The 24,602-nt window shown below is 37.4% G+C and overlaps 1 protein-coding gene across 2 annotated transcripts in view; it reads right to left on the bottom strand.

Annotated features, from left to right (window-relative positions):
• bmpr1ba (bone morphogenetic protein receptor, type IBa) overlaps positions 1 to 24,602 on the bottom strand; it is a 60,150-nt gene that overhangs the window by 28,914 nt on the left and 6,634 nt on the right. Inside the window, exons 3-4 of one of the 2 annotated variants that reach the window (XM_055198323.2) lie at positions 23,670 to 23,835; positions 4,487 to 4,696 (exon numbers count right to left, since the gene is read on the bottom strand). In XM_055198323.2, coding sequence (XP_055054298.1) covers positions 4,487 to 4,559 — 73 coding nt within the window. In that variant the 5' untranslated portion in view covers positions 4,560 to 4,696; positions 23,670 to 23,835. The remainder of the gene's footprint in view (positions 1 to 4,486; positions 4,697 to 23,669; positions 23,836 to 24,602) is intronic. The other variant, XM_055198324.2, reaches the window with a different exon arrangement.

Raw genomic sequence — 24,602 nt, 5'->3', positions numbered from 1 at the left:
AAAACATATTTAATCAGCTTGCTGTCAATGCTTTTTGGTATCAACCAATAGGGGCCAAATAATCCAGTCTGCAACCTTTTGGTCCACCACCCATAACCAGAACTATTAATACGGTCTACCAGGTTGACCTCAACCCCACCAGATGATAGTAAATCAAGACCAGCAAATGACCATCCTTGCCAAGCCAGAAACCGGATAAATCCTAAACAGCTGTATATTTCACCAAGAGCGATACCAGTATATACAGTATGCTGGTGTCCAGTTAAACTCAAAAGTTTTTGTAGACAAACATTGAGCAACAGTGAGAAACACAACAGTTGCAGGTTGGTTGAGATTCAACAAGCATTGCATGAGCAGAAATGATGGTATATGATCTCTGACAGAGACTCAGAGGTGATTAGATGAGTTCACCCAGCGTCTGGGTGTCAGATGAAGATCTGGACTGTGTCTAAAGGTTATTATGGGATGGGAAGAGTTGAAAATAATGCAACGCTCCCTCTCTCCTTCTTACATTGGGAGGGGGATCAGAGTGCACATTACAGTTTAGTATGTTTACCCAAACAAAACAGCTTTAAATATTAATGATTGTATAAATATAAATGAGTGAAGAAAAGAACCAATGCAAAAATGCAAATAAAGATGCATAAAATGCTCCACTAATAATTTAATATACAAAATATATATATATATATTGTATAGTTGTTTTAAAAACCACATGCTTGCAATGCCAAGATAAGGTAATTAAAAAGAACTCTTATGTAAAATGTTTAATTTCATATCCATAATATTTACAATCTGAGCACCCCACCAGCCCTTCAGGTGTATAGATATTGGGGTTGGGGGGCTCAAGGAAATAAGGTTGGATAAGCACTGGTTTAGAGGATTTGGTAACACTTTAGTATTGACGGTTTCATCGGACGCAGGTGCGGTGACGCGATACATGTTTTAATGGTCTGACTAGTTGCTAAACTGATCTATTGAACAAATGCCTCGTCGGAAATAACAAATGTTTTGGTTTCCTGGGTAATGTATGTGTTGTTTTTTTGCTTGTTATATAAATAAACTACGTATAAAGAACTTTGTTGTTATTTATTCTTAGCAGAGTTTACCGGAAGTTACGTGCGGACCACGACAGCCGCTTGTTTATGTTGTTACTGCTGAAACCGTCTATAGGGACCAATTCTTAATTTTAACTAATGTCTTATTAGCTTACAAATTGGCTGTTTATTAGTGCTTATAAAGGACATATTAATGCCTTGTTCTGCATGACCATATTGTACATCCCTTAACCCAATCCAATACCTAAACCTAACGGCTACAATAGCTATCTTATTAGCTAATAATTAGCAGTAAATTGGGAGTTTACTGAGACAAAAGTCATAATTCCCTATACTAAAGTGTTACCAAGGATGTTTACTGGAAAACAAAGCAAATATACTTAAAGAACATTCAGTATAGGAAACACACGTTCACTATTAACTACAAAAGTGTAAGGTTGGATTAAGAGATGTAGACTATGGTCATGCAGAATAAAGCTTTAATATGTGTTTCATAAGTAGGGGTGAGCGGGGCACAAAACTAACACGGGGTTAATTGTAACACGACTACTTTACATATTTCTACAGGGCCGAGCAATCTGTACTTTTTTTTTTTTTTTCTCTTACTGTCAGAAGATCTCCTGTGAATTTTTTAAAGTTTTGATGTGTTTTGGTTAAGATATTGAACAAAGAGTGTTTTGGAGGCAAGGAAATGAAAACAATTTAAATACTATTCATCAAAATGAAAACTGTTAATAAATATCTGGGGAAAAACTCACAATTATGATTTTTTTTGTCTTCATTGTGCAGCCCCTTGAAAAAATCTGTTTATATGCATTGATGCAAAATACAAGGATGGTTTGTTGAAGGATCATGGATGGATGAATGTGTGGATATCTATCTATTATAGACAGATATATAAACAATATCCACTTTTAGTATATAGACAGAATTTTTCAGCAAGTGTTACAACAAACTTGTTTGTTAAAATGAACCCCACCTATGGGGTAAGTTGTAACGTTTACACTCCTGTCATTTTTGGTGTAATTGTACGATAACGGTAGGTCCCACAAACAAACTTTTTAGATTAATACAAAAATTATTAATCTAATGTAAAAAAAAATTAACGATAGAGCCAAAGCCAAAAAGCGTTACTTTGTAAGTAACGCTAATGCCCCACTTTCCTATACTAATAAGCAGCCAATATTATCTCCCTTAATCTCCCTTAATTCCAGCAGGCACATTGCATTATTTGACAGAAAACTTCATTAAATTAGGGTGACCATACGTGCCATTCTTCGCGGACGCATCCTGGCCAGGATTTCGGTGCGTCTTCCGGAAGTCGTATTTGTTGACCGCATACGCCATTCAGTAAAAACATAAGACAATCGTAATTTAATTCTTACCTTAAAATGTAACGGATGCTTTTCTGTAATAATAATAATAATAATCCTCTATGATGTATGCGGTCGACAAATACGACTTCCGGAAGACGCACCGAAATCCTGGCCAGGACGTGTACGGGAAGAATGGCACGTATGGTCACCCTAATTAAATCTACCCAGTCTCACGAAATTGCGTACCTATAGTTACATAATTTTGTGATTCTTTTTCGTGATACTGTCACGAATTTCCACGTTTTTTCGTGATCGTATCACGAATTTCTGTTTATGTGTCATTGTCACGTATTGGTTACTCAACTGCTTTTTCCTATTTTCAAACCATTTTCGCTTCGGTTTAGGGTTAGATTTGGTGTTTGCATTAGGATGTCAACTTTAAGTATTGGTTTATACTGATTGTTTCAGATTTATTTTTTTATATTTTCTGATTTTTAAACCATTGTCGCCAGGCGTTAGGGTTAGAGTTGGGTTTGGGTAAGGATGTCATTTTGTGTAAATCTAACCCTAAACCGAAGCGAAAATGGTAAGAAATTAGGTCAAAACAGTTGAGTAACCAATACGTGACCATGACACATAAACAGAAATTTGTGATACGATCACGAAAAAAACGTGGAAATTCGTGACAGTATCATGAAAAAGAATCAAAAAATTATGTGACTATAGGTACGTAATTTTAATGTGACTGGATCATAAATACAACAACTCAAAAACAAAAAGCTAAACATGTCACACATCTTTGGAAAGCTAAGATTCTTGTGATTCGAATGATTTAAACCGTTTTAAGATACAATCAACAACAGCAGGTACAATAAGTGTCCTTTTTAGGTATTTTTTAGCCTTTTTTAGGAATGCTAATAGACATGATAATTGGCAAGTGAGAATTGGTCACAATGCTAAAGTGTTACCAAATGATTTTGTTTACAGATTTGACATTTAAACGCACACCTGCCCATAATTTACAGTATGAACAAAACTAAACCTGTGGTTATTTTGGTAAGAGATCTGTGTGAATGTAACGTCTTCATCCAGTACATCCACTAAAATCACCAGGATACCAGTTGGTAAAAATACACAGAAAACTGAAGTTAGTCAAAATCTAGCATCATTTGTTTGCAGCTGTGATATTTTATACAACGCATTGACATTCAGATATTCTGAAAATCTGTTTTTCACAACATAGTTATTAGCATATCTGAAATCAAACAAATCCACAAATCAAGAAGGTGTGGTTATTAATATTCAAAACGTTTCCGACAAACAAAAGAAAGCCTGTCCAAAGCATGCAAACACAGTGAAGCAAATGTGTGTGTGAGAGATTAAAGACTGAGTGATTTCAAAGCTGGACCTCCAACTGTGTGTTAAACAAGTGTTGGACAGCTGAGAGACTCATCGACTTACCACGCAACAAACACATATAACCAACCCAACGACACAAACACACACGGAGAAACACCTGGCCATCCATTTGGCACACCATCACTGAGTTTATTTAAAAGTCTGATGGCAACACCCAATATATAACACCATGAAAAACTCAACTGTTTCTCCTAGACAGCAATGGAGAGTTTGCTAAAGTCAGATTTTCCTCCTGAGAGAAGTTTTAGAAGAACATCTCAAAGTGCGCTTAGATTTACCAACATAACAAAATCTGCACATTTCACTTCTTAATATATCTCAATATTCAGTTCAGAAATCTCAATATAAATCTGCATGTCAACAGTTGTTTATCTTAATTCCTCCTATTAAGATTTTTAGGAGAAACATCTGAGACAAATTTCACATTTCGACTCCATTAAGTCTCTTAAGCAACTTCTGTGCAAAATAAATCATCCCTTAGTATAGAGAAATTTAAACACAGCCGCAGTCTGACTATAACACAGTCCATTTGTGTGTTATATAAACACTGACACAGAGTACAGATGAATTTCACATCCTGCGACCTGCTTCAATGTATATATTCGCATGTGAATGTTTATATTTCAGGAGAACAAAGTTAACAGAAGTGACCCACACAGTCAGTCCGTTTCTGTTTTGTTGGTTGACACTTACCCAGGTTCTCCTGTACGAGTCCCAGAAGTCCAATCACGCAAATCCAGTGAATGCTGGTCCTCAGGAGATTCATCTTCAGTGTGTGTTTGCACACCAGGCAATGAGTAAATCCCTCGACTGTCTCCTCGACACACACTTGTGTAATGTACTGAATGTGAGAAATAGCACACCCCACAACAGCCTCAATCACCGCTTTACACCGACAGCCCACTAAGAGAGAGAGAGAGAGAGAGAGAGAGAGAGAGAGAGAGAGAGAGAGAGAGAGAGAGAGAGAGAGAGAGAGAGAGAAACAGAGGGGAGGGGATTAATCACAACCTTACACACAGTAGTCTCTGTTTAGCCGGACCAAACTCCGCCCCTTTGATAAGGCTCCACCCCCTGTCTGTCTTTTCACCAAGCCCTCCCTTTGCTTTTTCTGCCAAGCACACGCTATAGTTTGAATGCAACTGCACACGGTTTACTCTATGCAATATACACTACATAGTGCATACTATTTTCTAAAACAGTATGTGAGACTGTATACATGGTGCAACCATAAACATTTCAAACAGTAGTGAGCTACACTATTCGCCCAACAATCATCTGATAATCAATTATTTTATTAAGATTTAGTCAATAGTAAAATCGAGTAAAACAAGGCTGTATAGTGACGAGTGATCCTAAGACTTCAAAAACAAAGAAGTCAAAGAAAAGTCAAAAGTATAACGCTCTCATTCTCCGTATATAATCGCTCGACCAGTAAGCCTGTGAAACACACACACTAATAGCGAAATGTGATGGAGGTCGTATTTAAGCGTTGACCTTCGACCCCTACTCCAATTTGTACTAGGTTGACCTTTAACCTTTTTTAAACTCAGCTGAAGCGAGGCCGGATCAAAACAAAAGCTGCTCGGAAAACACCAGACAAAAGTGTCGTCTAAAAACTTCGACCTTGCCCACATACGGTGGGCAAAATAAAGCATTTGATGTTGGTTTAACTATTTGAATCTGCAAATTTCTGAACTGAATGAAATGTGCATATCTTCAGGCATCGTTTCGAGCCCATCAATCAACTTAATTGTTTTCAGCCACCTTAGAAGTACAAGTAACTTCTGGAACAGTCATTATGTCTGAAACACAGATGCTTTTAAGCTTATACCCAAATTAAGTTGTATTTAGTTTACATTTTTTAATATAATATAATAATAGTTTCTGGTTTGTTCTGAATGCGTTGATGGTCCACATTATTCTAAAGAAACAATGGTAATCTTTTATCAAAATAAACATGTATTAAAGGGATACTTTACCAATTTAGCATTCAGCTTTGTATCTGTAGAAACCCGGCAGTATTACTGAATGACCATGTTTCCCTCACTCATTTCCCCCTGAGAGGAGAGATATCTGCATTTTGGTTCTGCAAAAAAGTCCTCCGATGATGTAATATGACGATTTTTGCATCATCGGAGGACTTTTTTGCAGAACCAAAATGCAGATATCTCTCCTCTCAGGGGGAAATGAGCGAGGGAAACATGGTCATTCAGTAATACTGCCGGGTTTCTACAGATACAAAGCTGAATGCTAAATCGGTGAAGTATCCCTTTAAGCAGATTTGCTTCTGACGTTTCGGCTGATGTCACCTAAAATTTTTACTCCTACTACATAGCTGCTTTTCCATAGGCCTCACATCGCACAAAATAAAATTGCGCTCCATAGGCTTCAAATCGCACTTATTAAAATAAACATTTTAAAAATAAAAAATTGTGCTTTATAGGTTTCAAATCATGCAAATAAAAATTGTGCTCCGTAGGGTTCAAATCGCGCAAATTAAAATTACGCTCTATAGGCTTTAAATCGCGCAAATTAAAATTGCGCTGCATAGGCTTTAAATCACGCAAATTAAAATTGCACTCGGTAGGCTTCAAATCACCCAAAGTAAAATTGCGCTCAGTAGGGTTCAAATCGCGCAAATTAAAATTGCGCTTCATAGGCTTCAAATCATGCAAATTAAAATTGCCCTCCATAGGCTTCAAATCGTGAAATTATAATTGCGCTCCATAGGCTTCAAATCATGCAAATTAAAATTGCGCTCCATAGGCTTCAGAACGCACAAATTAAATTGCGTTCCATATGCTTCAAATCGCTCAAATTAAAATTGTGCTCCATAGACTTCAAATCATCGCGCAAATTAAAATTGCGCTCCATAGGCTTCAAATCGTGCAAATTAAAATTGCGCTCCATATGCTTCAGAACGCACAAATTAAATTGCGTTCCATATGCTTCAAATCGCTCAAATTAAAATTGTGCTCCATAGACTTCAAATCATCGCGCAAATTAAAATTGCCCTCCATAGGCTTCAAATCGTGAAATTATAATTGCGCTCCATAGGCTTCAGAACGCACAAATTAAATTGCGTTCCATATGCTTCAAATCGCTCAAATTAAAATTGTGCTCCATAGACTTCAAATCATCGCGCAAATTAAAATTGCCCTCCATAGGCTTCAAATCGTGAAATTATAATTGCGCTCCATAGGCTTCAGAACGCACAAATTAAATTGCGTTCCATATGCTTCAAATCGCTCAAATTAAAATTGTGCTCCATAGACTTCAAATCATCGCGCAAATTAAAATTGCGCTCCATAGGCTTTAAATCGTGAAAATTAAAATTGCGCTCCATATTCTTCAAATCACACAAGTTAAAATTGCCCTCCATAGGCTTCAAATCGCACAAATTAATATTGCGCTCCATAGTCTTCAAATCGTGCAAATTAAAAATTGGGCTCCATAGGCTACAAATCCCACAAATTAAAATTGCGCTTCATAGGCTTCAAATCGCACAAATTGAAATTGTGAATTGAACACATGCCCAATAGAAATATGTCAATTTCACAAAAACTCACATATTTACGCAAAAAAATTAGGCTTGCATTAGGTGATATTCCAGGCAATTCGAAAAACTAATATATCGCAAAACTGCACTGGAAACAGTTTTTTTTTTTTGCATTTACAGGTCACTTGACGTGCGTAAAAGTCACATGATCATTCTTTTTACATTCAAAATCGTGTACTATAATCTCCCAGAAACACCCCGTACATGGCCACTCACAAAAATAAGGGGCTTTCTTTGGCATTAATGCTTGGATAACACGTCTTCATTTCCTTCGATTAAAAATAATGTGGCTGCGATATACGTAAACCTACATACATTTGTTTTTTTAAATGTAACTTTAATTTAACTTTAAAATGTTCTGTGCAAATCTTTAATGGACACCAGGCTCATGTCATAAAAAACTACTTTTGACAATAACGTAACAGAGCTACAATGTATCGCTATGTAGTGGCCAAGTGATAACTTAAATGTATTAAATTAGCAAACACACATTCCCAACTAAAGCCAACAGACTGACGCATCAGCACCAACATCACCCAAACTAACACCCCGCAATCCCTTCCATCTGTTTCATGGCTCACTCTATAAAATCCATCTTCCAAATGTTTTCTTCTGTTTTCACAGCTGACAGAAGGCCTGTGTTATTCTGTTAAAGGAGCGTTTGTCAGCTTTTGGTGTGTGTTTGGATGCTATTAAGAAAGGTGAGCGTGTTGTCACTGGCGTTATGTCGTGTGCGCGTGCTATAGCGTGAGGTGTTGATTGTCCAAATGTGGAGGTGTAAAAATCGGCAGCCAAAATAGACCTTCAGCTGTTCGTACAACACACACAAAGCTTTCTAATGCCGTGGTCACCCAAATAGCCCTTCAACTAATAAAAGCATAAACAGTAGCTGCTCAGACATTTGCTTCATTGTTTCCAAACCTTCATAAGACATCGTAAACAAGCTTGCTACTTCAAGCATAACTATGCTGCTTTCTATTATTTTGGCCAAATTCTTATACTGTGAATGAACACCTGTGAATGTTTTACTCAATGGTCCGGGTTTGCAGAGATCAGAGGTCAATGTAAAGACCTAAAGAGTCTCGGTGACCTCACACCTGTTTGAGCTCATCTACATGGTGGTCACATACTATCAGACAATCACAATGCACCGGTAAGTAACCAGTAACAATTTATAAACATTCAAAACAACATTTTAAATAACTAGTGTGGAATGGCATACTACTCATACTTATACTACTGTTCTAGTATGCAGTTATCTTTGCACAGGTAAATACTGGAGAAATGTATACAATGCATACAATACTGTTGCATGCATACTAAATCAAAATTGATCAAAAATGTGATTTTATGACTTGTGGTATAAATCTTTTAAATGTGCTTTTGTGGTTTGAATAAACAACTCCAACAGTGGCAGCTGTGTGTTTTGGTATAAAATTGTTGAAAGTCTGCTGGTGACCTGTTACTTTTTCGTGTCAATTCATGTTCATTTTGACCATAAACAATGCGCTGTCACTTTGGGTGTTAGCTCAATTCTGTGACATTTAATTCACAGTGACAACAATTTATTGTTAGCTGTATAAAATGGTTATTGTTAGTTCTATTAAACTGAAGCCATCGAGACTCTTCAAGCAGGAAAGAGAGTGTGTGCGTCTTTGTGCAGATGCGATACATGTATGTGCGTGTTTGTGTGTGTGTGTGAGAGAGGGAATGTGTTAGGGTTCAACATGGGTGAATGGAAGATAATCAGCAGGTCATGCAGGCCGCTTCACATTTATGCTGCTTAAACAAAGACAAGCACACACGCACAAACACACACACACACACACACACACACACACACACACACACACTAACGAGGCTCCACTGCCACCTGGGTCACTCCAATTAAGAATTCACTAACGAGGTGCCAATTAGAAGAGAAAGAATGAATGAAAGCCAAGCAGAGGGTCAACGAGAGAAAACACAACTAGACCACATGATGACATCACATCTATTACTGTAGATCTAACTATAGATATGGCTCGCAGATCTTTTAGATCCAATTAGAGTCCAGTTTCACTAGATCTCTCTCCCTGTCAGTATATTATGAAATCACTAAATTTCTGTTGTAAGGCAGATACTTTAAATCAACCATGAGGCAGACACAGAGATGAAGGGAAAAACAGTAGGCAGGATACAAAGTGATGTAAACATAATAAAGATGATTTACTGAATAATCTTAGTTGCATTCTCAATGCTCAGTTTAGATTCTCCAATTATCGGACTAACTCCGCCGATGGTCGGAATAACTTCGCCGATGGTCGGACTATCTTTGCCAATGGTCGGACTAACTTCGTTGGTGGTCGGCCTAACTTCGTCGGTGGCCGGCCTAACTTCGTCAATATGGTCGGCCTAACTTCGTCGATGGTCAGACTAACTTCCTCGATGGTCGGCCTTACTTCGTCGATGGTCGGCCTAACTCCGTCGATGGTCGGCCTAACTTCGTCAATATGGTCGGCCTAACTTCGTCGATGGTCGGCCTAACCTCGGCGATGGTCAGCCTTACTTCGTCGATGGTCGGCCTAACTTCGTCGATGGTCGGACTTACTTCGTCGATGGTGTGACTAACTTTGCCGATGGTCAGACTAACTCCGTCGATGGTCGGACTATCTTCGCTGATGGTCGGACTAACTTTGTCGATGGTCAGACTAACTTCATCGATGGTCGGCCTAACTTCGTCGATGTCGGCCTAACTTCGTCGATGGTCGGCCTAACTTCGTCGATGGTCGGCCTAACTTTGCTGATGGTCGGCCTAACTTCGTCAAGATGGTCGGCCTAACTCCGTCGATGGTCGGACTAACTTCGCCGATCGTGTGTTTAACTTTGCTGATGGTCAGACTTACTTCGTCAATGGTCGGCCTAACTTCGTCGATGGTCGGACTTACTTCGTCGATGGTGTGACTAACTTTGCCGATGGTCAGACAAACTTCGTCGATGGTCGGACTAACTTTGTCGATGGTCGGACTAACTTCGTCGATGGTCGGACTAACTTCGTCGATGTCGGCCTAACTTCGTCGATGGTCGGCTTTACTCCATCGATGGTCGACCTAACTTCGTCAAGATGGTCGGTCTAACTCTGTCGATGGTCGGACTAACTTCGCCGATGGTGTGTTTAACTTTGCTGATGGTCAGACTTACTTCGTCAATGGTCGGCCTAACTTTGTCGATGGTCGGACTAACTTCATCGATGGTCGGACTAACTTCGTCGATGTCAGCCTAACTTCGTCGATGGTCGGCTTTACCCTGTCGATGGTCGGCCTAACTTCACCGATGGTCGGCCTAACTTCGCCGATGGTTGGCCTAACTGCGCCGATGGTCGGCCTAACTTCGCCGATGGTCGGCCTAACTCCGTCGATGGTCAGACTAACTTTGCCGATGGTGTGTTTAACTTTGCCAATGGTCAGACTAACTTCGTCGATGGTCGGCATAACTTTGCTGATGGTTGGCCTAACTTCGTCAAGATGGTCGGCCTAACTCCGTCGATGGTCGGCCTAACTTCGTCGATGTCGGCCTAACTTCGTCGATGGTCGGCTTTACTCCATCGATGGTCGGCCTAACTTTGCTGATGGTCGGCCTAACTTCGTCAAGATGGTCAGCCTTACTTCGTCGATGGTCGGACTTACTTCGCAGATGGTGTGTTTAACTTTTCTGATGGTCAGACTAACTTCTTCAATGGTCGGCCTAACTTCATCAATGGTCGGACTAACTTCGTCAATGTCAGCCTAACTTCGTCGATGGTCGGCTTTACCCCGTCGATGGTCGGCCTAACTTCACCGATGGTCGGCCTAACTTTGCCGATGGTTGGCCTAACTTCGCCGATGGTCGGCCTAACTCCGTTGATGGTCAGACTAACTTCGCCGATGGTGTGTTTAACTTTGCCGATGGTCAGACTAACTTCGTCGGGGGTCGGCCTAACTTCATCGATGGTCGGACAATCTTCGCCGATGGTCAGACTAACTTCGTCGATGGTCGGCCTAACTTCGTTGATGGTCGGCCTTACTTCGTCGATGGTCGGACTAACTTTGTCGATGGTCGGCCTAACTTCGTTCATGGTCGGCGTTACTTCGTTGATGGTCGGCATAACTTCGGCGATGGTCGGCCTAACTTTGTCAATATGGTCGACCTAACTCCGTCGATGGTCAGACTAACTTCACAGATGGTCAGACTAACTTTGTCGATGGTGTGATTAACTTCGCCGATAGTCAGACTAACTTCGTCGATGGTCAGACTAACTTCGTCGATGGTCGGACTAACTTTGTCGATGGTCGGAATTAAGATGTCTGCACAAAATATAATACATTGATATATATCAATAAATATGAAATGTTACAGTATACAGTGACTTAATAAATTAATTAAAATGTATGAAGATTTATGATTTATGAACAGGTATTGTTTTCGAAATGTGAAAACTAGTAACTTGGTATTAGCACTTCTTGTATTATTGCCTTCATATGCCAAATCGCTTTATTATCTTTTTTTGCTTTGGATAAAAGCTTCTTTTAAGTGCCTTAATGTAAAAACACAAAAAGAAAAACACAGTTGATGCACATTTTTTGTTCTTTTTTTATGTAAGTAGAGTTAACAAACCTTGCTGTATTTGTTTAAATTCATTAAAAGTAGACCGCCATCATGCGCTCATCTGCGAATTGTGAATAGAACGCACCTGACATCGTAAACACGACTTACCGACTCTTAAATACAAACAACCCAGGAGGACTAGAACACGTTATTAGTATCGCTAATAGAATTCTGCTATACATGCTTGCTTTCTGACGCTATATGTTGAGCATTAACCACGGTGCTGTCTTATGCGCAATGCATTTTATATATTTTCATAATTTAGAAATGGAATCAAACAACAAATAAAATACAACAAAAAATCAACTACCTTGGTTATCTTATTACCTCAAAGTCCATAGATATCACTGTCAGTTTATACCTCTGTTAACACTTTCTCTAACAAGCGGATGCAGTGAGACCTGTTCATGATGTTCGGCATGAAGTCTATTCTCAGTTCAGTGCTGAAAACCTCACAAACTTTGTGATGTGTGTGTTACTTTGAATGTCAGTGTGTGTATGAGCAGGTGCTGGAGTGGATCTAGAGGTCAGCAGTCGTGCTTCAGCTCCCAAAAATAGAGCGTCCATGTCATAGACTGTGAGATGCAGATCTCATATCACGCAAAGAACTCACCACAGTTGAACCTCTCTCTCTCTATCCTCTCTTTCTTTACTTGTACAGGTATCTCTCTCACCCCTCCATTTCTCTCTTTCTCTCTCTCTCCTTCTCCTCTCTCTCTTATTCCCCTGTTCACACTAAAGTCTTTATCCCATCTCTCACAGACTGACATTATAAGCACTCTCTGTGTGCTGTGATGTCTATGAGTTGTCTGTACACTCACCTGAAACGTACAACCACCCCATGCTCCTAAGCGTGACCTCTGACCTCTTCTACTCTCTTACAGATACAAGGTTCCTGCTCACTTTCTCTGCTAATACCGTGTGTATATGTTTGCGCACATATAGATATACGTCCTATCTAATGCTTCCACGCTGATCGTGTTACACGGTATAAACATTCCCGTAACAGCGGGGTCTCGACCAGGTAGGACAAACAGTGAACATACATGTAAGCTAAAACTCTTGAGTGCGTCTGGTTGCGTTACCTCCGCATGTATCGCTGTCATGCATGCATTAACTACCACAGACTGTCAAACCCTGACCATTAAAATCTGAAGACTGTACATTTACGATTTGCCATACACACTCAAAAGCAAACAGTTTATGTAGAAGAAATTTATAATAAATTTGATTCTGTGATACGGGAATCTTATTACTTAGCAGCCGCTCAGATAAACTTAACAACCACTCAGACTACTTTGTTATTCACATACTGTTGCGCAATTACACGTCTGGGCCGAAGTTAACTTCCGGTCTGTGCTTGTTTATCGGTCTGCATAGCGACTAAACCGACCGCTTAAACAAATATCTTGTTGGATCAACACTGTGCTGAGAGATTTGGCAGCTGGATAAGAATTTAATCTAAATAGGGCTGGGCAAATTTTTTTTTACGTGGTCGATTCAAAATCGATTCTCAAAGGCCACAAATTTATTTTTTATTATTTACTTCCGCAAACATTGAACGTAAGATCAATGTTTATCTAATTACTAGTCTTCTCTATAGACTGTTCTGACTTTTTTCAGCATACATTTTTCATCTTGCATCAAAATTGTATTGTATTTAACATAATTGTTTTACATTTGAAAATTAGAGATTATGTTTTAATGTACCCTATAAAAGAGTTTAATATACAGGTTTGTGGTTCTTAATTTCTTTTGATTAATTACCCTTATAAACTTATCTTCACTGTTCTTTTTTATAAATATAGTGTTTGTGTTGAATCTGTATTTATTGAGTTCGGTCGAGAATCGAGCATAAAAAACGTCACCGAAAATTGGAACCGAGGATCGAGGTCGAATCGATCTGGAACATCTGAATCGATACCAAGCCCTAATCTAGAATAGAATTAAATAGAATCTGTAGCTAATAGGAATATTCATATTGACCGCTTAAACGAAGGTTAGAATTTATGCGTGTTGACACGTGCCAAGAGCCATTTCGGCACTTTTCTATCCTTAATTTGTGAATAGTCTGTAAATGACGCAAATTATTGCGGCCCAGACACGGTCCGTATCTGTCTCGTGCTCGTACGAACAGACCTTTGCTGATAGCCTCTGTCCTAGACCCTGACCATGAACATCTCTCTTTTTGCCTAAACAGAGAAAGAAAACTTTTTGAAATGTGTCCTGCTTTAGAAATGGTCACTTTGGTAAATGAAAAAGAGATTTTTTCATTTACCAAAGATTTTTGGTAAATTAATTTTTGTGAAGGAATTATGTAAGAGATCAGATTCAGAATGATTATCAAAACATACACAGAGTTTAAAATTAGTAAATTATTTTTTGCTTGAGTTTTTTATAAATTGGGTGCGCCACCTAGAAGATAACTATTTTCATGCAAATGTTTTCTCCTATTTGAGGAAATAAACTACCTACTCAACCTGTTGTTATTGATTCAATGCGGAAGTCTCCTGGAAGTTAAATTCGGGCCACAAAAGCAGCATGTTGTTTACTGTTTGTTGTTGCAAATATAACAGAAGAACTTTAGTTCAGGTTTATTCAAATATATTATATAATAGTTTGGTTTCCCAGAGTTAGATTAATCCAGGACTAGGCTTTAGTTATATTAGGACATTTAATTAAATTTTACAATCAAACTTACAAAAAACAACACTTGTGTGCATCTTGAGACAAAACAAGAGCACTGATATATGTTAAGATATGTCTGTACAAGGTGTTTTTAAATTAAGGCAGCTCAAACATGCATTTTAGTCTGGGACTAGGATAAGCCATGTCTGGATAACCAGGAAATCTAAAAGAATTAAACATTTTAAAAGATAAAATTTAAATCAATAAATAAAATGAAACATTAAAAAATATGCAATGTATAACTTTAAAAAATTTAAAATCAATAAAATGAAACATTTAAAAAAATATGTATAGGGCCCTATTTTAACGATCTAAGCGCATTGTCTAAAGCGTACAGCGCAACGTCTAAATGGGCGTGTCCGAATCCACTTATGCTAATTTAATGACGGGAAAAATGGTTTGTGCGCCGAGCGCATGGTCGAAAAGGGTTGGTCCTGTTTTTTTAATGATTAATGGGAGTATTTTCGGCGTAACGTGCAATAAACCAATGAGAGTCTCAGCTCTCATCCCCTTTAAAAGCCAGTTGCGCTGGCGCTATGTTTAATCCCTATTTAGATGACGGAACTAAGCGGAGGAAGAAGATCCCCAGTTTAAGATTAATGTTAAATAATTGTGTTGTTTTTCACTTGTATTGAAATTGTTATTTTTTCATTAAAACCGTTAAAACCCGTTTTCTTTTAGTCAAAAAGCAGGCTTTTTAATTGCTTTAAATGTATGGCTAAAAGTTTGTACTGTAAAAATACTTTATTTGTAACAAACAGGAGATAAAGAATTTACAAACGACTCTCCGCAAGGTTCAGCACTTGGACAGCGTCAGTTTTTTTAAGCATTACAAAAAAATGTTTCTCATCTCACCATATCCACAGAGTCATCATATACAATAAATCCGTAAGGTAGCATTTAAAAACAGATACATTTGTTTAAAGCAAAGCATTTATTTACTTACCAGTCTACAGGTGAAGCAGCTCTTTACGCCTTCTAAAGTCTCATAATTGGTCCTCATTTATGTCCAAGAGACTCAATAATAATCTTTTACATTCATTTCTTTAATCTTTTATATTTAAAAGCGTTTTTGTGCTGCTGCGCATTCATGTGTGTGATAAGCAAACCCGTGTTGTTGTCCCGTTTATAGGCGCATATTACTAATGCGCTCTTTAAATAACAAAAAAACATATTGCACGATTGACTTTAGACTTTAGAGCAGGTTTTTGTTGGTCAATGGCGTAGTCTATTTTAGTTGCCTCAAAATAGCAACGCGCCAACAATGCCCCTGAACACACCTCGTTTTCAGACCAGAACGCCCATGGGCGCAGAAGGGGGCACAAATGCATTTGCTATTCAAACAACGCGGCGCTAAACGTGAAAATGATAATTGTGCAGGGTGGAAACTAGCAAAAGACACTTGCGTCATGCATTGCGCTGCATTGTGCCGGGTGTAAGATAGGGCTGGGTATCGATTCAGATATTCCAGATCGATTCGATTTCGATTCACAAGCTGTCAAATTGATTCTATTTCGATTCTCGATTCAATTTTCGAATCCGGTTCTCGGGTTGGTTTTATACTTTATTCTCGATTCAACTTAATGAATAAAGATTTAATCCAAATACTATATTAATAAAAAAGAACAGTGAACAGCAGTGGTAATTAATAAAAATATATTAAAAGCCGCAACACTATTGTCGTTGTCTTGCTTGCGAAATCTAAAATGCTTTCATGCCTCTGACTTTTTATGTGAAGGTGGCATCAACGTTGGTGAAGCATCTGAAACTGCCGTTTTAAGTACTGAATGAATGAATGAATGACAGGCTCGCCTCTCGCTCCTTGGTATCATTGCGCTAGGCAAAAAAGAGGGTGATATCTAGTGAAGAAGACTAGTAATTATTAACGTTAATCTTATGTTCAATGTTTGCGTAAATAAATATGAAAGAAATAATCGATCTGCTCTTTGAGAATCGATTTTGAATCGACCATATTGTAAAAAATGATTAATCGAAAAAATCTATTTTTTGCTCAGCCCAAGTGTAAGATAGAACCCTAAATAATACTAAACGTAAATCTATAATAATTGTACATTTCAAAATATAAAATGTATATCTATAAATTAAGCAGTTAATAATATGAAAATTATATCTATACAATAAAGCATTTTACTGAATTTATTAAGTGACTATTTAAAAAAAATAATTCCGTAGGTCTCTTCTAGAAGATTTTTCTGATGTTTTATAAAATCTTTCATCGGTTAACTGTCATCTGTCATGTTGTGGATTTGTAATGTTGTTTCCACCAATTAGACATAAAAACATCAAATTAGAAACTCCAGATACAATCACATCAGCACCAGTCACATGTCACACAATCTAATCCAATCTGTGATAAAAAGAACCCTGTCATATGCAGAAAGAGAGAGAGATGAGGGAAAGGAAAAGAGAGAGAGAGAGAGAGAGAGAGAGAGAGAGAGAGAGAGAGAGAGAGAGAGAGAGAGAGAGAGAGAGAGAGACATTAGCTGTAATTTAATCTGGGCCATTAAATGTAGTGCAAAAACAAATACACTCCACACACACTCGACTCTCTGTCAGACATTCAGTGAAAATATAAAAGAAATGAATGAAACGATGACTTCCTGCTAAGCTTCAATGTTAGTGAAGTGTTTCGGAGGGACGGCCAAACTGTTGCCATGCAGTTGCTAAGGTAAAATAATTATTATTGCATTAGCATGCAATTCCAAGAAAGGGCACTAAAAGGGTAAAAATTGATGACTTCCGGTTCGTCTTACCCCAATACGAGCCCTTATTAAGCAGAAAAAACACACCACACAGAACTAGGTGTGTCTATTAACACTCCAGAGGAAAAATAACAGCAATCCTGCCAGTGCACTTAGGAATACACACACATAGACGCACCTCGGTCCCGCTGAACCGCAGGGAAAAGACTTCACAGTGCACTGGCTTTTACGGCTGTCCCGTTTGGCAGTTGGGTAAAATATTCCGGAGGGTAAAATTAGTAACACAGCACAAAGACCCTCTTTGAAAAGGACATCTGGCACGGAGCACGAAATCACGGCAGACCTGTCCAAAACTCTACAGTTCACCACACCTCCAGATAACACCTCCTGAGAGTGAGGGCCATCTGATAGACTCCGAATCAGACACGGTTTAAACTCTGAATCCTTCGCCGTAATCCTTAACACCAGAATAACGGTCACCTTGGAAACTTTAAGGATTCCCTCAGAAGTCCGTGTGTGTCTTGGAGACTCTATTTCAATGCGAGCCTGCGGAGGATTATACTCCAAATCTCTTCTTTTACTCAGAGTTTTAACACTCAAAGCCGCTATTGTTTGTGAACAGGAGACCAGATAAATCTGAACAATACGGCCGATCAGCTTCACTTCACAACACAGCTAATGCACCGACCTATTACACACCACAAATCAGTCCAAGACAGATATTGGTTTTTAATACGCTCGTGCCAATATCGAGAGCGGCTTTTACTGTAACTGGTTGGTTTGTTATGATTCGTGGAGAGCAGAGGAAAAACTAATCTAAATGCAAACAATAAAATATAATTAATTATTTACTTTGTTGCAAAACAAGTACATTTATAAGTTCATGAAAGTGGAAAACTTTAAACTTAACTTTGGCCATCGACGTCAAAAGCTGGGGATTTGTGAAACTCTACGGTAATTTGCCGCAAGTTAAAAGCAGATGCCAACATTTTAATTATTATTTGTGGAGAGCAGATGAAAAACTAATCTAAATGCAAACAATAAAATATTATTAATAATTTACTTTGTTGCAAAACAAGTAGATTTATCAATTCATGAAAGTGGAAAACTTTTAACGTAACTTTGGGCATCGACGTCAAAAGCTGGGAATTCGTGAAACTCTACGGTAATTTGCCGCAAGTTAAAAGCAGATGCCAACATTTTAATTATTATTTGTGGAGAGCAGATGAAAAACTAATCTAAATGCAAACAATAAAATATTATTAATAATTTACTTTGTTGCAAAACAAGTAGATTTATCAATTCATGAAAGTGGAAAACTTTAAACTTAACTTTGGCCATCGACGTCAAAGGCTGGGGATTTGTGAAACTCTACGGTAATTTGCCGCAAGTTAAAAGCAGATGCCAACATTTTAATTATTATTTGTGGAGAGCAGATGAAAAACTAATCTAAATGCAAACAATAAAATATTATTAATAATTTACTTTGTTGCAAAACAAGTAGATTTATCAATTCATGAAAGTGGAAAACTTTAAACTTAACTTTGGTCATCGACGTCAAAAGCTGGGGATTTGTGAAACTCTACGGTAATTTGCCGCAAGTTAAAAGCAGATGCCAACATTTTTATTATTATTCGTGGAGAGCAGATGAAAAACTAAACTAAATGCAAACAATAAAATATAATTAATTATTTACTTTGTTGCAAAACAAGTACATTTATAAGTTCATGAAAGTGGAAAAATTTTAACGAAACTTTGGCCATCGATGTCAAAAGCTGGGGATTTGTGAAACTCTACGGTAAGTTGCCGCAAGTTAAAAGCAGATGCCAACATTTTTGTTATTATTTGTGGTGAGCAGATGAAAAACTAAACTAAATGCAAACAATAAAATATTATTAATAATTTACTTTGTTGCAAAACAAGTAGATTTATCAATTCATGAAAGTGGAAAACTTTTAACGTAACTTTGGGCATCGACGTCAAAAGCTGGGAATTCGTGAAACTCTACGGTAATTTGCCGCAAGTTAAAAGCAGATGCCAACATTTTAATTATTATTTGTGGAGAGCAGATGAAAAACTAATCTAAATGCAAACAATAAAATATTATTAATAATTTACTTTGTTGCAAAACAAGTAGATTTATCAATTCATGAAAGTGGAAAACTTTAAACTTAACTTTGGCCATCGACGTCAAAAGCTGGGGATTTGTGAAACTCTACGGTAATTTGCCGCAAGTTAAAAGCAGATGCCAACATTTTAATTATTATTTGTGGAGAGCAGATGAAAAACTAATCTAAATGCAAACAATAAAATATTATTAATAATTTACTTTGTTGCAAAACAAGTAGATTTATCAATTCATGAAAGTGGAAAACTTTTAACGTAACTTTGGGCATCGACGTCAAAAGCTGGGAATTCGTGAAACTCTACGGTAATTTGCCGCAAGTTAAAAGCAGATGCCAACATTTTAATTATTATTTGTGGAGAGCAGATGAAAAACTAATCTAAATGCAAACAATAAAATATTATTAATAATTTACTTTGTTGCAAAACAAGTAGATTTATCAATTCATGAAAGTGGAAAACTTTAAACTTAACTTTGGCCATCGACGTCAAAGGCTGGGGATTTGTGAAACTCTACGGTAATTTGCCGCAAGTTAAAAGCAGATGCCAACATTTTAATTATTATTTGTGGAGAGCAGATGAAAAACTAATCTAAATGCAAACAATAAAATATTATTAATAATTTACTTTGTTGCAAAACAAGTAGATTTATCAATTCATGAAAGTGGAAAACTTTAAACTTAACTTTGGTCATCGACGTCAAAAGCTGGGGATTTGTGAAACTCTACGGTAATTTGCCGCAAGTTAAAAGCAGATGCCAACATTTTTATTATTATTCGTGGAGAGCAGATGAAAAACTAAACTAAATGCAAACAATAAAATATAATTAATTATTTACTTTGTTGCAAAACAAGTACATTTATAAGTTCATGAAAGTGGAAAAATTTTAACGAAACTTTGGCCATCGATGTCAAAAGCTGGGGATTTGTGAAACTCTACGGTAAGTTGCCGCAAGTTAAAAGCAGATGCCAACATTTTTGTTATTATTTGTGGTGAGCAGATGAAAAACTAAACTAAATGCAAACAATAAAATATTATTAATAATTTACTTTGTTGCAAAACAAGTAGATTTATCAATTCATGAAAGTGGAAAACTTTTAACGTAACTTTGGGCATCGACGTCAAAAGCTGGGAATTCGTGAAACTCTACGGTAATTTGCCGCAAGTTAAAAGCAGATGCCAACATTTTAATTATTATTTGTGGAGAGCAGATGAAAAACTAATCTAAATGCAAACAATAAAATATTATTAATAATTTACTTTGTTGCAAAACAAGTAGATTTATCAATTCATGAAAGTGGAAAACTTTAAACTTAACTTTGGCCATCGACGTCAAAAGCTGGGGATTTGTGAAACTCTACGGTAATTTGCCGCAAGTTAAAAGCAGATGCCAACATTTTTATTATTATTCGTGGAGAGCAGAGGAAAAACTAATCTAAATGCAAACAATAAAATGCAATTAATAATTTACTAGTGATGCACCGATGTATCGGCCGCCGATATTTATTGGCCGATTTTTGGTGAATTTAAACCATCGGCACGAGAAAGGCCGATATCGTTTGTTTATTAATAAACTGCATTAAGAAATCCATTATATGTAAAAATAAGTTAATGTTGTTAATAAAATAAATGTTGAATAGCAAAAAACACCTTTGAAGGTTGTCATGCTGTCTTATTAGATTTGTTTTAGCTTAACTTGTGCCTCTCTTATTATGTTGGTCAGTTGAATGTTAATTAGATCCAATCCATGTTCAGTAAAAATAATTTGATGCAGAAATAAACTAGCTAATAGACCAACTGTATAGTATTGTATACAAGTGTTTAATATCGGTATCGGCATCGGTATCGCCAGAAGTTGTCTGTTTAAATCGGTATCGGCCCAAAAAATCCTATCGATGCATCCCTATAATTTACTTTGTTGCAAAACAAGTAGATTTATCAATTCATGAAAGTGGAAAACTTTTAACGTAACTTTGGCCATCGACGTTAAAAGCTGGGAATTCGTGTAACTCTACGGTAGTCTGCTGCAAGTTAAAAGCAAATGCCAACATTTTAATTATTATTTGTGGAGAGCAGATGAAAAACGAATCTAAATGCAAACAATAAAATATTATTTATAATTTACTTTGTTGCAAAACAAGTAGATTTATCAATTCATGAAAGTGGAAAACTTTTAATGTAACTTTGGCCATCGACGTCAAAAGCTGGGGATTCGTGAAACTCTACGGTAATTTGCTGCAAATTAAAGGCATATGCCAACATTTACATGTTGAGTGACATTCTTTATCTATATTATAAACCATAAACAAAATCGTGCAAGCTAAAAAAGCTAACTTTAGGATATTGCAAAGAACATTATTTGTTTTGTGTGCTTGTGCCTTTACATTATTTGCATATTTTGCATTTTTAAGTAAATTGAGAAAAATTACCGGCCAGACATGTTGCATGTATTTCGCATATGACAGTGGGATTATTTAGCCATTTTCTTTGAATATTGTGTGAGTAGGGATCTAAGTTTCACATAAATGCTACATTATGTTTGAAATTTCTAAAAATGCTCCTTGCCTTTTTTTACTTGTGTTAATTTTTTACCTTTTCAGGAAATTAACAGAGAAAACGTTAAGCCGTCTTTCCACAGCACACGACAAACGACGGCGGATAAACCGGAAATTATTCATTTCCTATGGAGAGTCGCAAAGGGGCTGCATGAGGTGCCGACCGTCTGCAGATACATAATTTTCTGATCAGTTTTGACAGTTGGATCCGTACATTTTTTTTAACTTGTGTAACTATGCCGCATGCGATACGCTGACCGGAAGTGATGCATTTTTGTGTATTCCAATGAAAAAACTGTGCGAAGTGAAAAATATTTAATCATTTTTGTTTAACTTCATCAGTAACACATGAATCCTTTGAAAAAATATATTGATTACTGATAAGTAATACATTATTAATTTAATATGTATACGTTATTTTTTAATCTTGTCTCCATATGTTCCCTCCAAAAAATATTTGTAAAACTTTGTTCATATATGCATAGCTGTTTATTGTTTCATTCATTTGCATTCATTTATTTATTCCACTACGGTAAATATTGCAATGAAGGCTCTTGCCCTGGAATGAGCTTCTCTCCCAGTTACGATTAAACTGAAACTTCATTACGACTGCCACTAGGGGCAAACTCCGACAATCGTTTCCGTATGTCGTGTGCAGTGGAAAGGCAGCTTTATGCTGCGTTCACACCAGCCGCGGTAGAGGCGTCAAGCGTGAGTGATTTCAATGTTAAGTCAATGTGAAGACGCGTTGAAGCACGTCTTTAGACGCGGTTCCTTGAATTGAGTGTTGCCACGGGAAACGCGCAAGTTGAATATTTTGAACTTTGGCAGAAAAACGTGCCATGTTAACCAATCAGGAGCTTGCTCTAGTAGTGACGTGATTACAGGAAGCGGAGTCGCAGAAGCCCCTCCCATGACGCAAATGTCCGCGTGAAAGTCTCGATGACTAGAATTTCATGTGCGGCTTTCACGTGTGAATAAAGAGAGTAAACTCAAAATGTTCAAGCGGCAAACTAGATGCGGTAGACACTAATTTGATGCCTCAAACGCGGCTTGTGTGAACCCACAATAAGAGGGTGTAGCATACTGAAGCGGGCGACAGGAAAAGGTAAATCAATCTTAATAGCCAATCATGAACAAGCACAGCAGGACATCCGTGTAACATCACATGTGACAACTTTTTGACATTTTCTGAAGAAAAAAATCTCAATGTGACAATGCTAGGCTAGCATACTGTTTGGTTATTTTATACATAAACCATTTTTCATATAATTTCCAGTTTAAATAACAATATTATGATATATACTGTTACTGCGATACAAGATTTGCGTCATGCAAGGCCCTAGCGGGTAGACTGCAGATAGACAATAGGAAATGACAGACTTTTATAAGTGTGCGTTTATGCGGCTGGTGGCCAAACCCTTTGAGGGAGACACAGTATAATATCTGACAGCCATTAATCATAAAGCGCTCCTGGGATTTAGATGGCTCAATTTCCTCTTGATCTCTATCTCTTTTCAGCAAGCGATAATATCAGCCCTGCAGACACACAAACACACACCTGACAGTTCAGTAAGAGGTGTGTATGTGTGATCGTATATTACCTGAGGAATGTATCGTGATAACATTATTTCCTGTATGATAAATCACTCAAGTAAACTTGAAGCCTTTATAGACCAGCTCAATTCCAGGAGATCTCAAGTTCTCAAAAGCATTAAAGCTGCAGATCCGTCAGCTTCAGGAGAGTTTCTGGAGCTGTCAGAACTACGACTGAAAAATCACAAATGAAATCTTGTTAAAATCTCCTAGACAGAAATAAAGATAGATGACGAAAATATGGGGGTCCCAGTGAAGACAACACCAGTAATCTCAACAACGTCTCTTTGTATTGTGCTCAGTATTTGAAGGTCCATTAACAAAATTCACAGATCTCAATAAGGCATACATCATGTATCTCTACTCTGACAGTGTATCAACATTTAACTTTTGGAGGAAAGAGAAACATATGAGATAAGTTTAATAAGTATCTTTAATTATGAAAGATATAAAGCCTTGATGTGCCTCAAAAACCTCTAAAAGCCAATGCATGTGGGACACTAAAATGATCAAGACGTCTTTGAGAGAAGTCATTACAAAAACTATACGGAGGTTATAACTTTATTATTTGTTATTAGGAACTCTATTAACTTTATGTAAAGATAATTTGTTGCCTTAAATTTTTGGGTATAATCAACTTGGCTTGACTTACTACTTTTTTATCCTGACTATTGAGTTGCTGTAACTCATAAAGTTGAAATTGCTTAACTTATTTTACCTTTATTTTAAAAGTTACTAGGGGTGTAGATCGCTTCTTCGATGTGATTCCGATTCGATCTGATTTGGACAATATCACCTGCAGTGCTAATTTAAACACACGCTCGTCATCTATCTGTTGCACTGTGTTTTCGCTGCTTTAACCGCTTTGTTGCTGCATCGCATTTACTTGCTGACGCTAGAAGATGAAAATAAACAAAAATTGGCACTTTTGCGGAAATGCG

Source organism: Misgurnus anguillicaudatus, chromosome 22, assembly GCF_027580225.2.
Source record: "Misgurnus anguillicaudatus chromosome 22, ASM2758022v2, whole genome shotgun sequence".
Taxonomy (NCBI): domain Eukaryota; kingdom Metazoa; phylum Chordata; class Actinopteri; order Cypriniformes; family Cobitidae; genus Misgurnus; species Misgurnus anguillicaudatus.
Note: the sequence above shows the minus strand (reverse complement) of the source record. Positions and strands in the feature narration are given on the sequence as shown.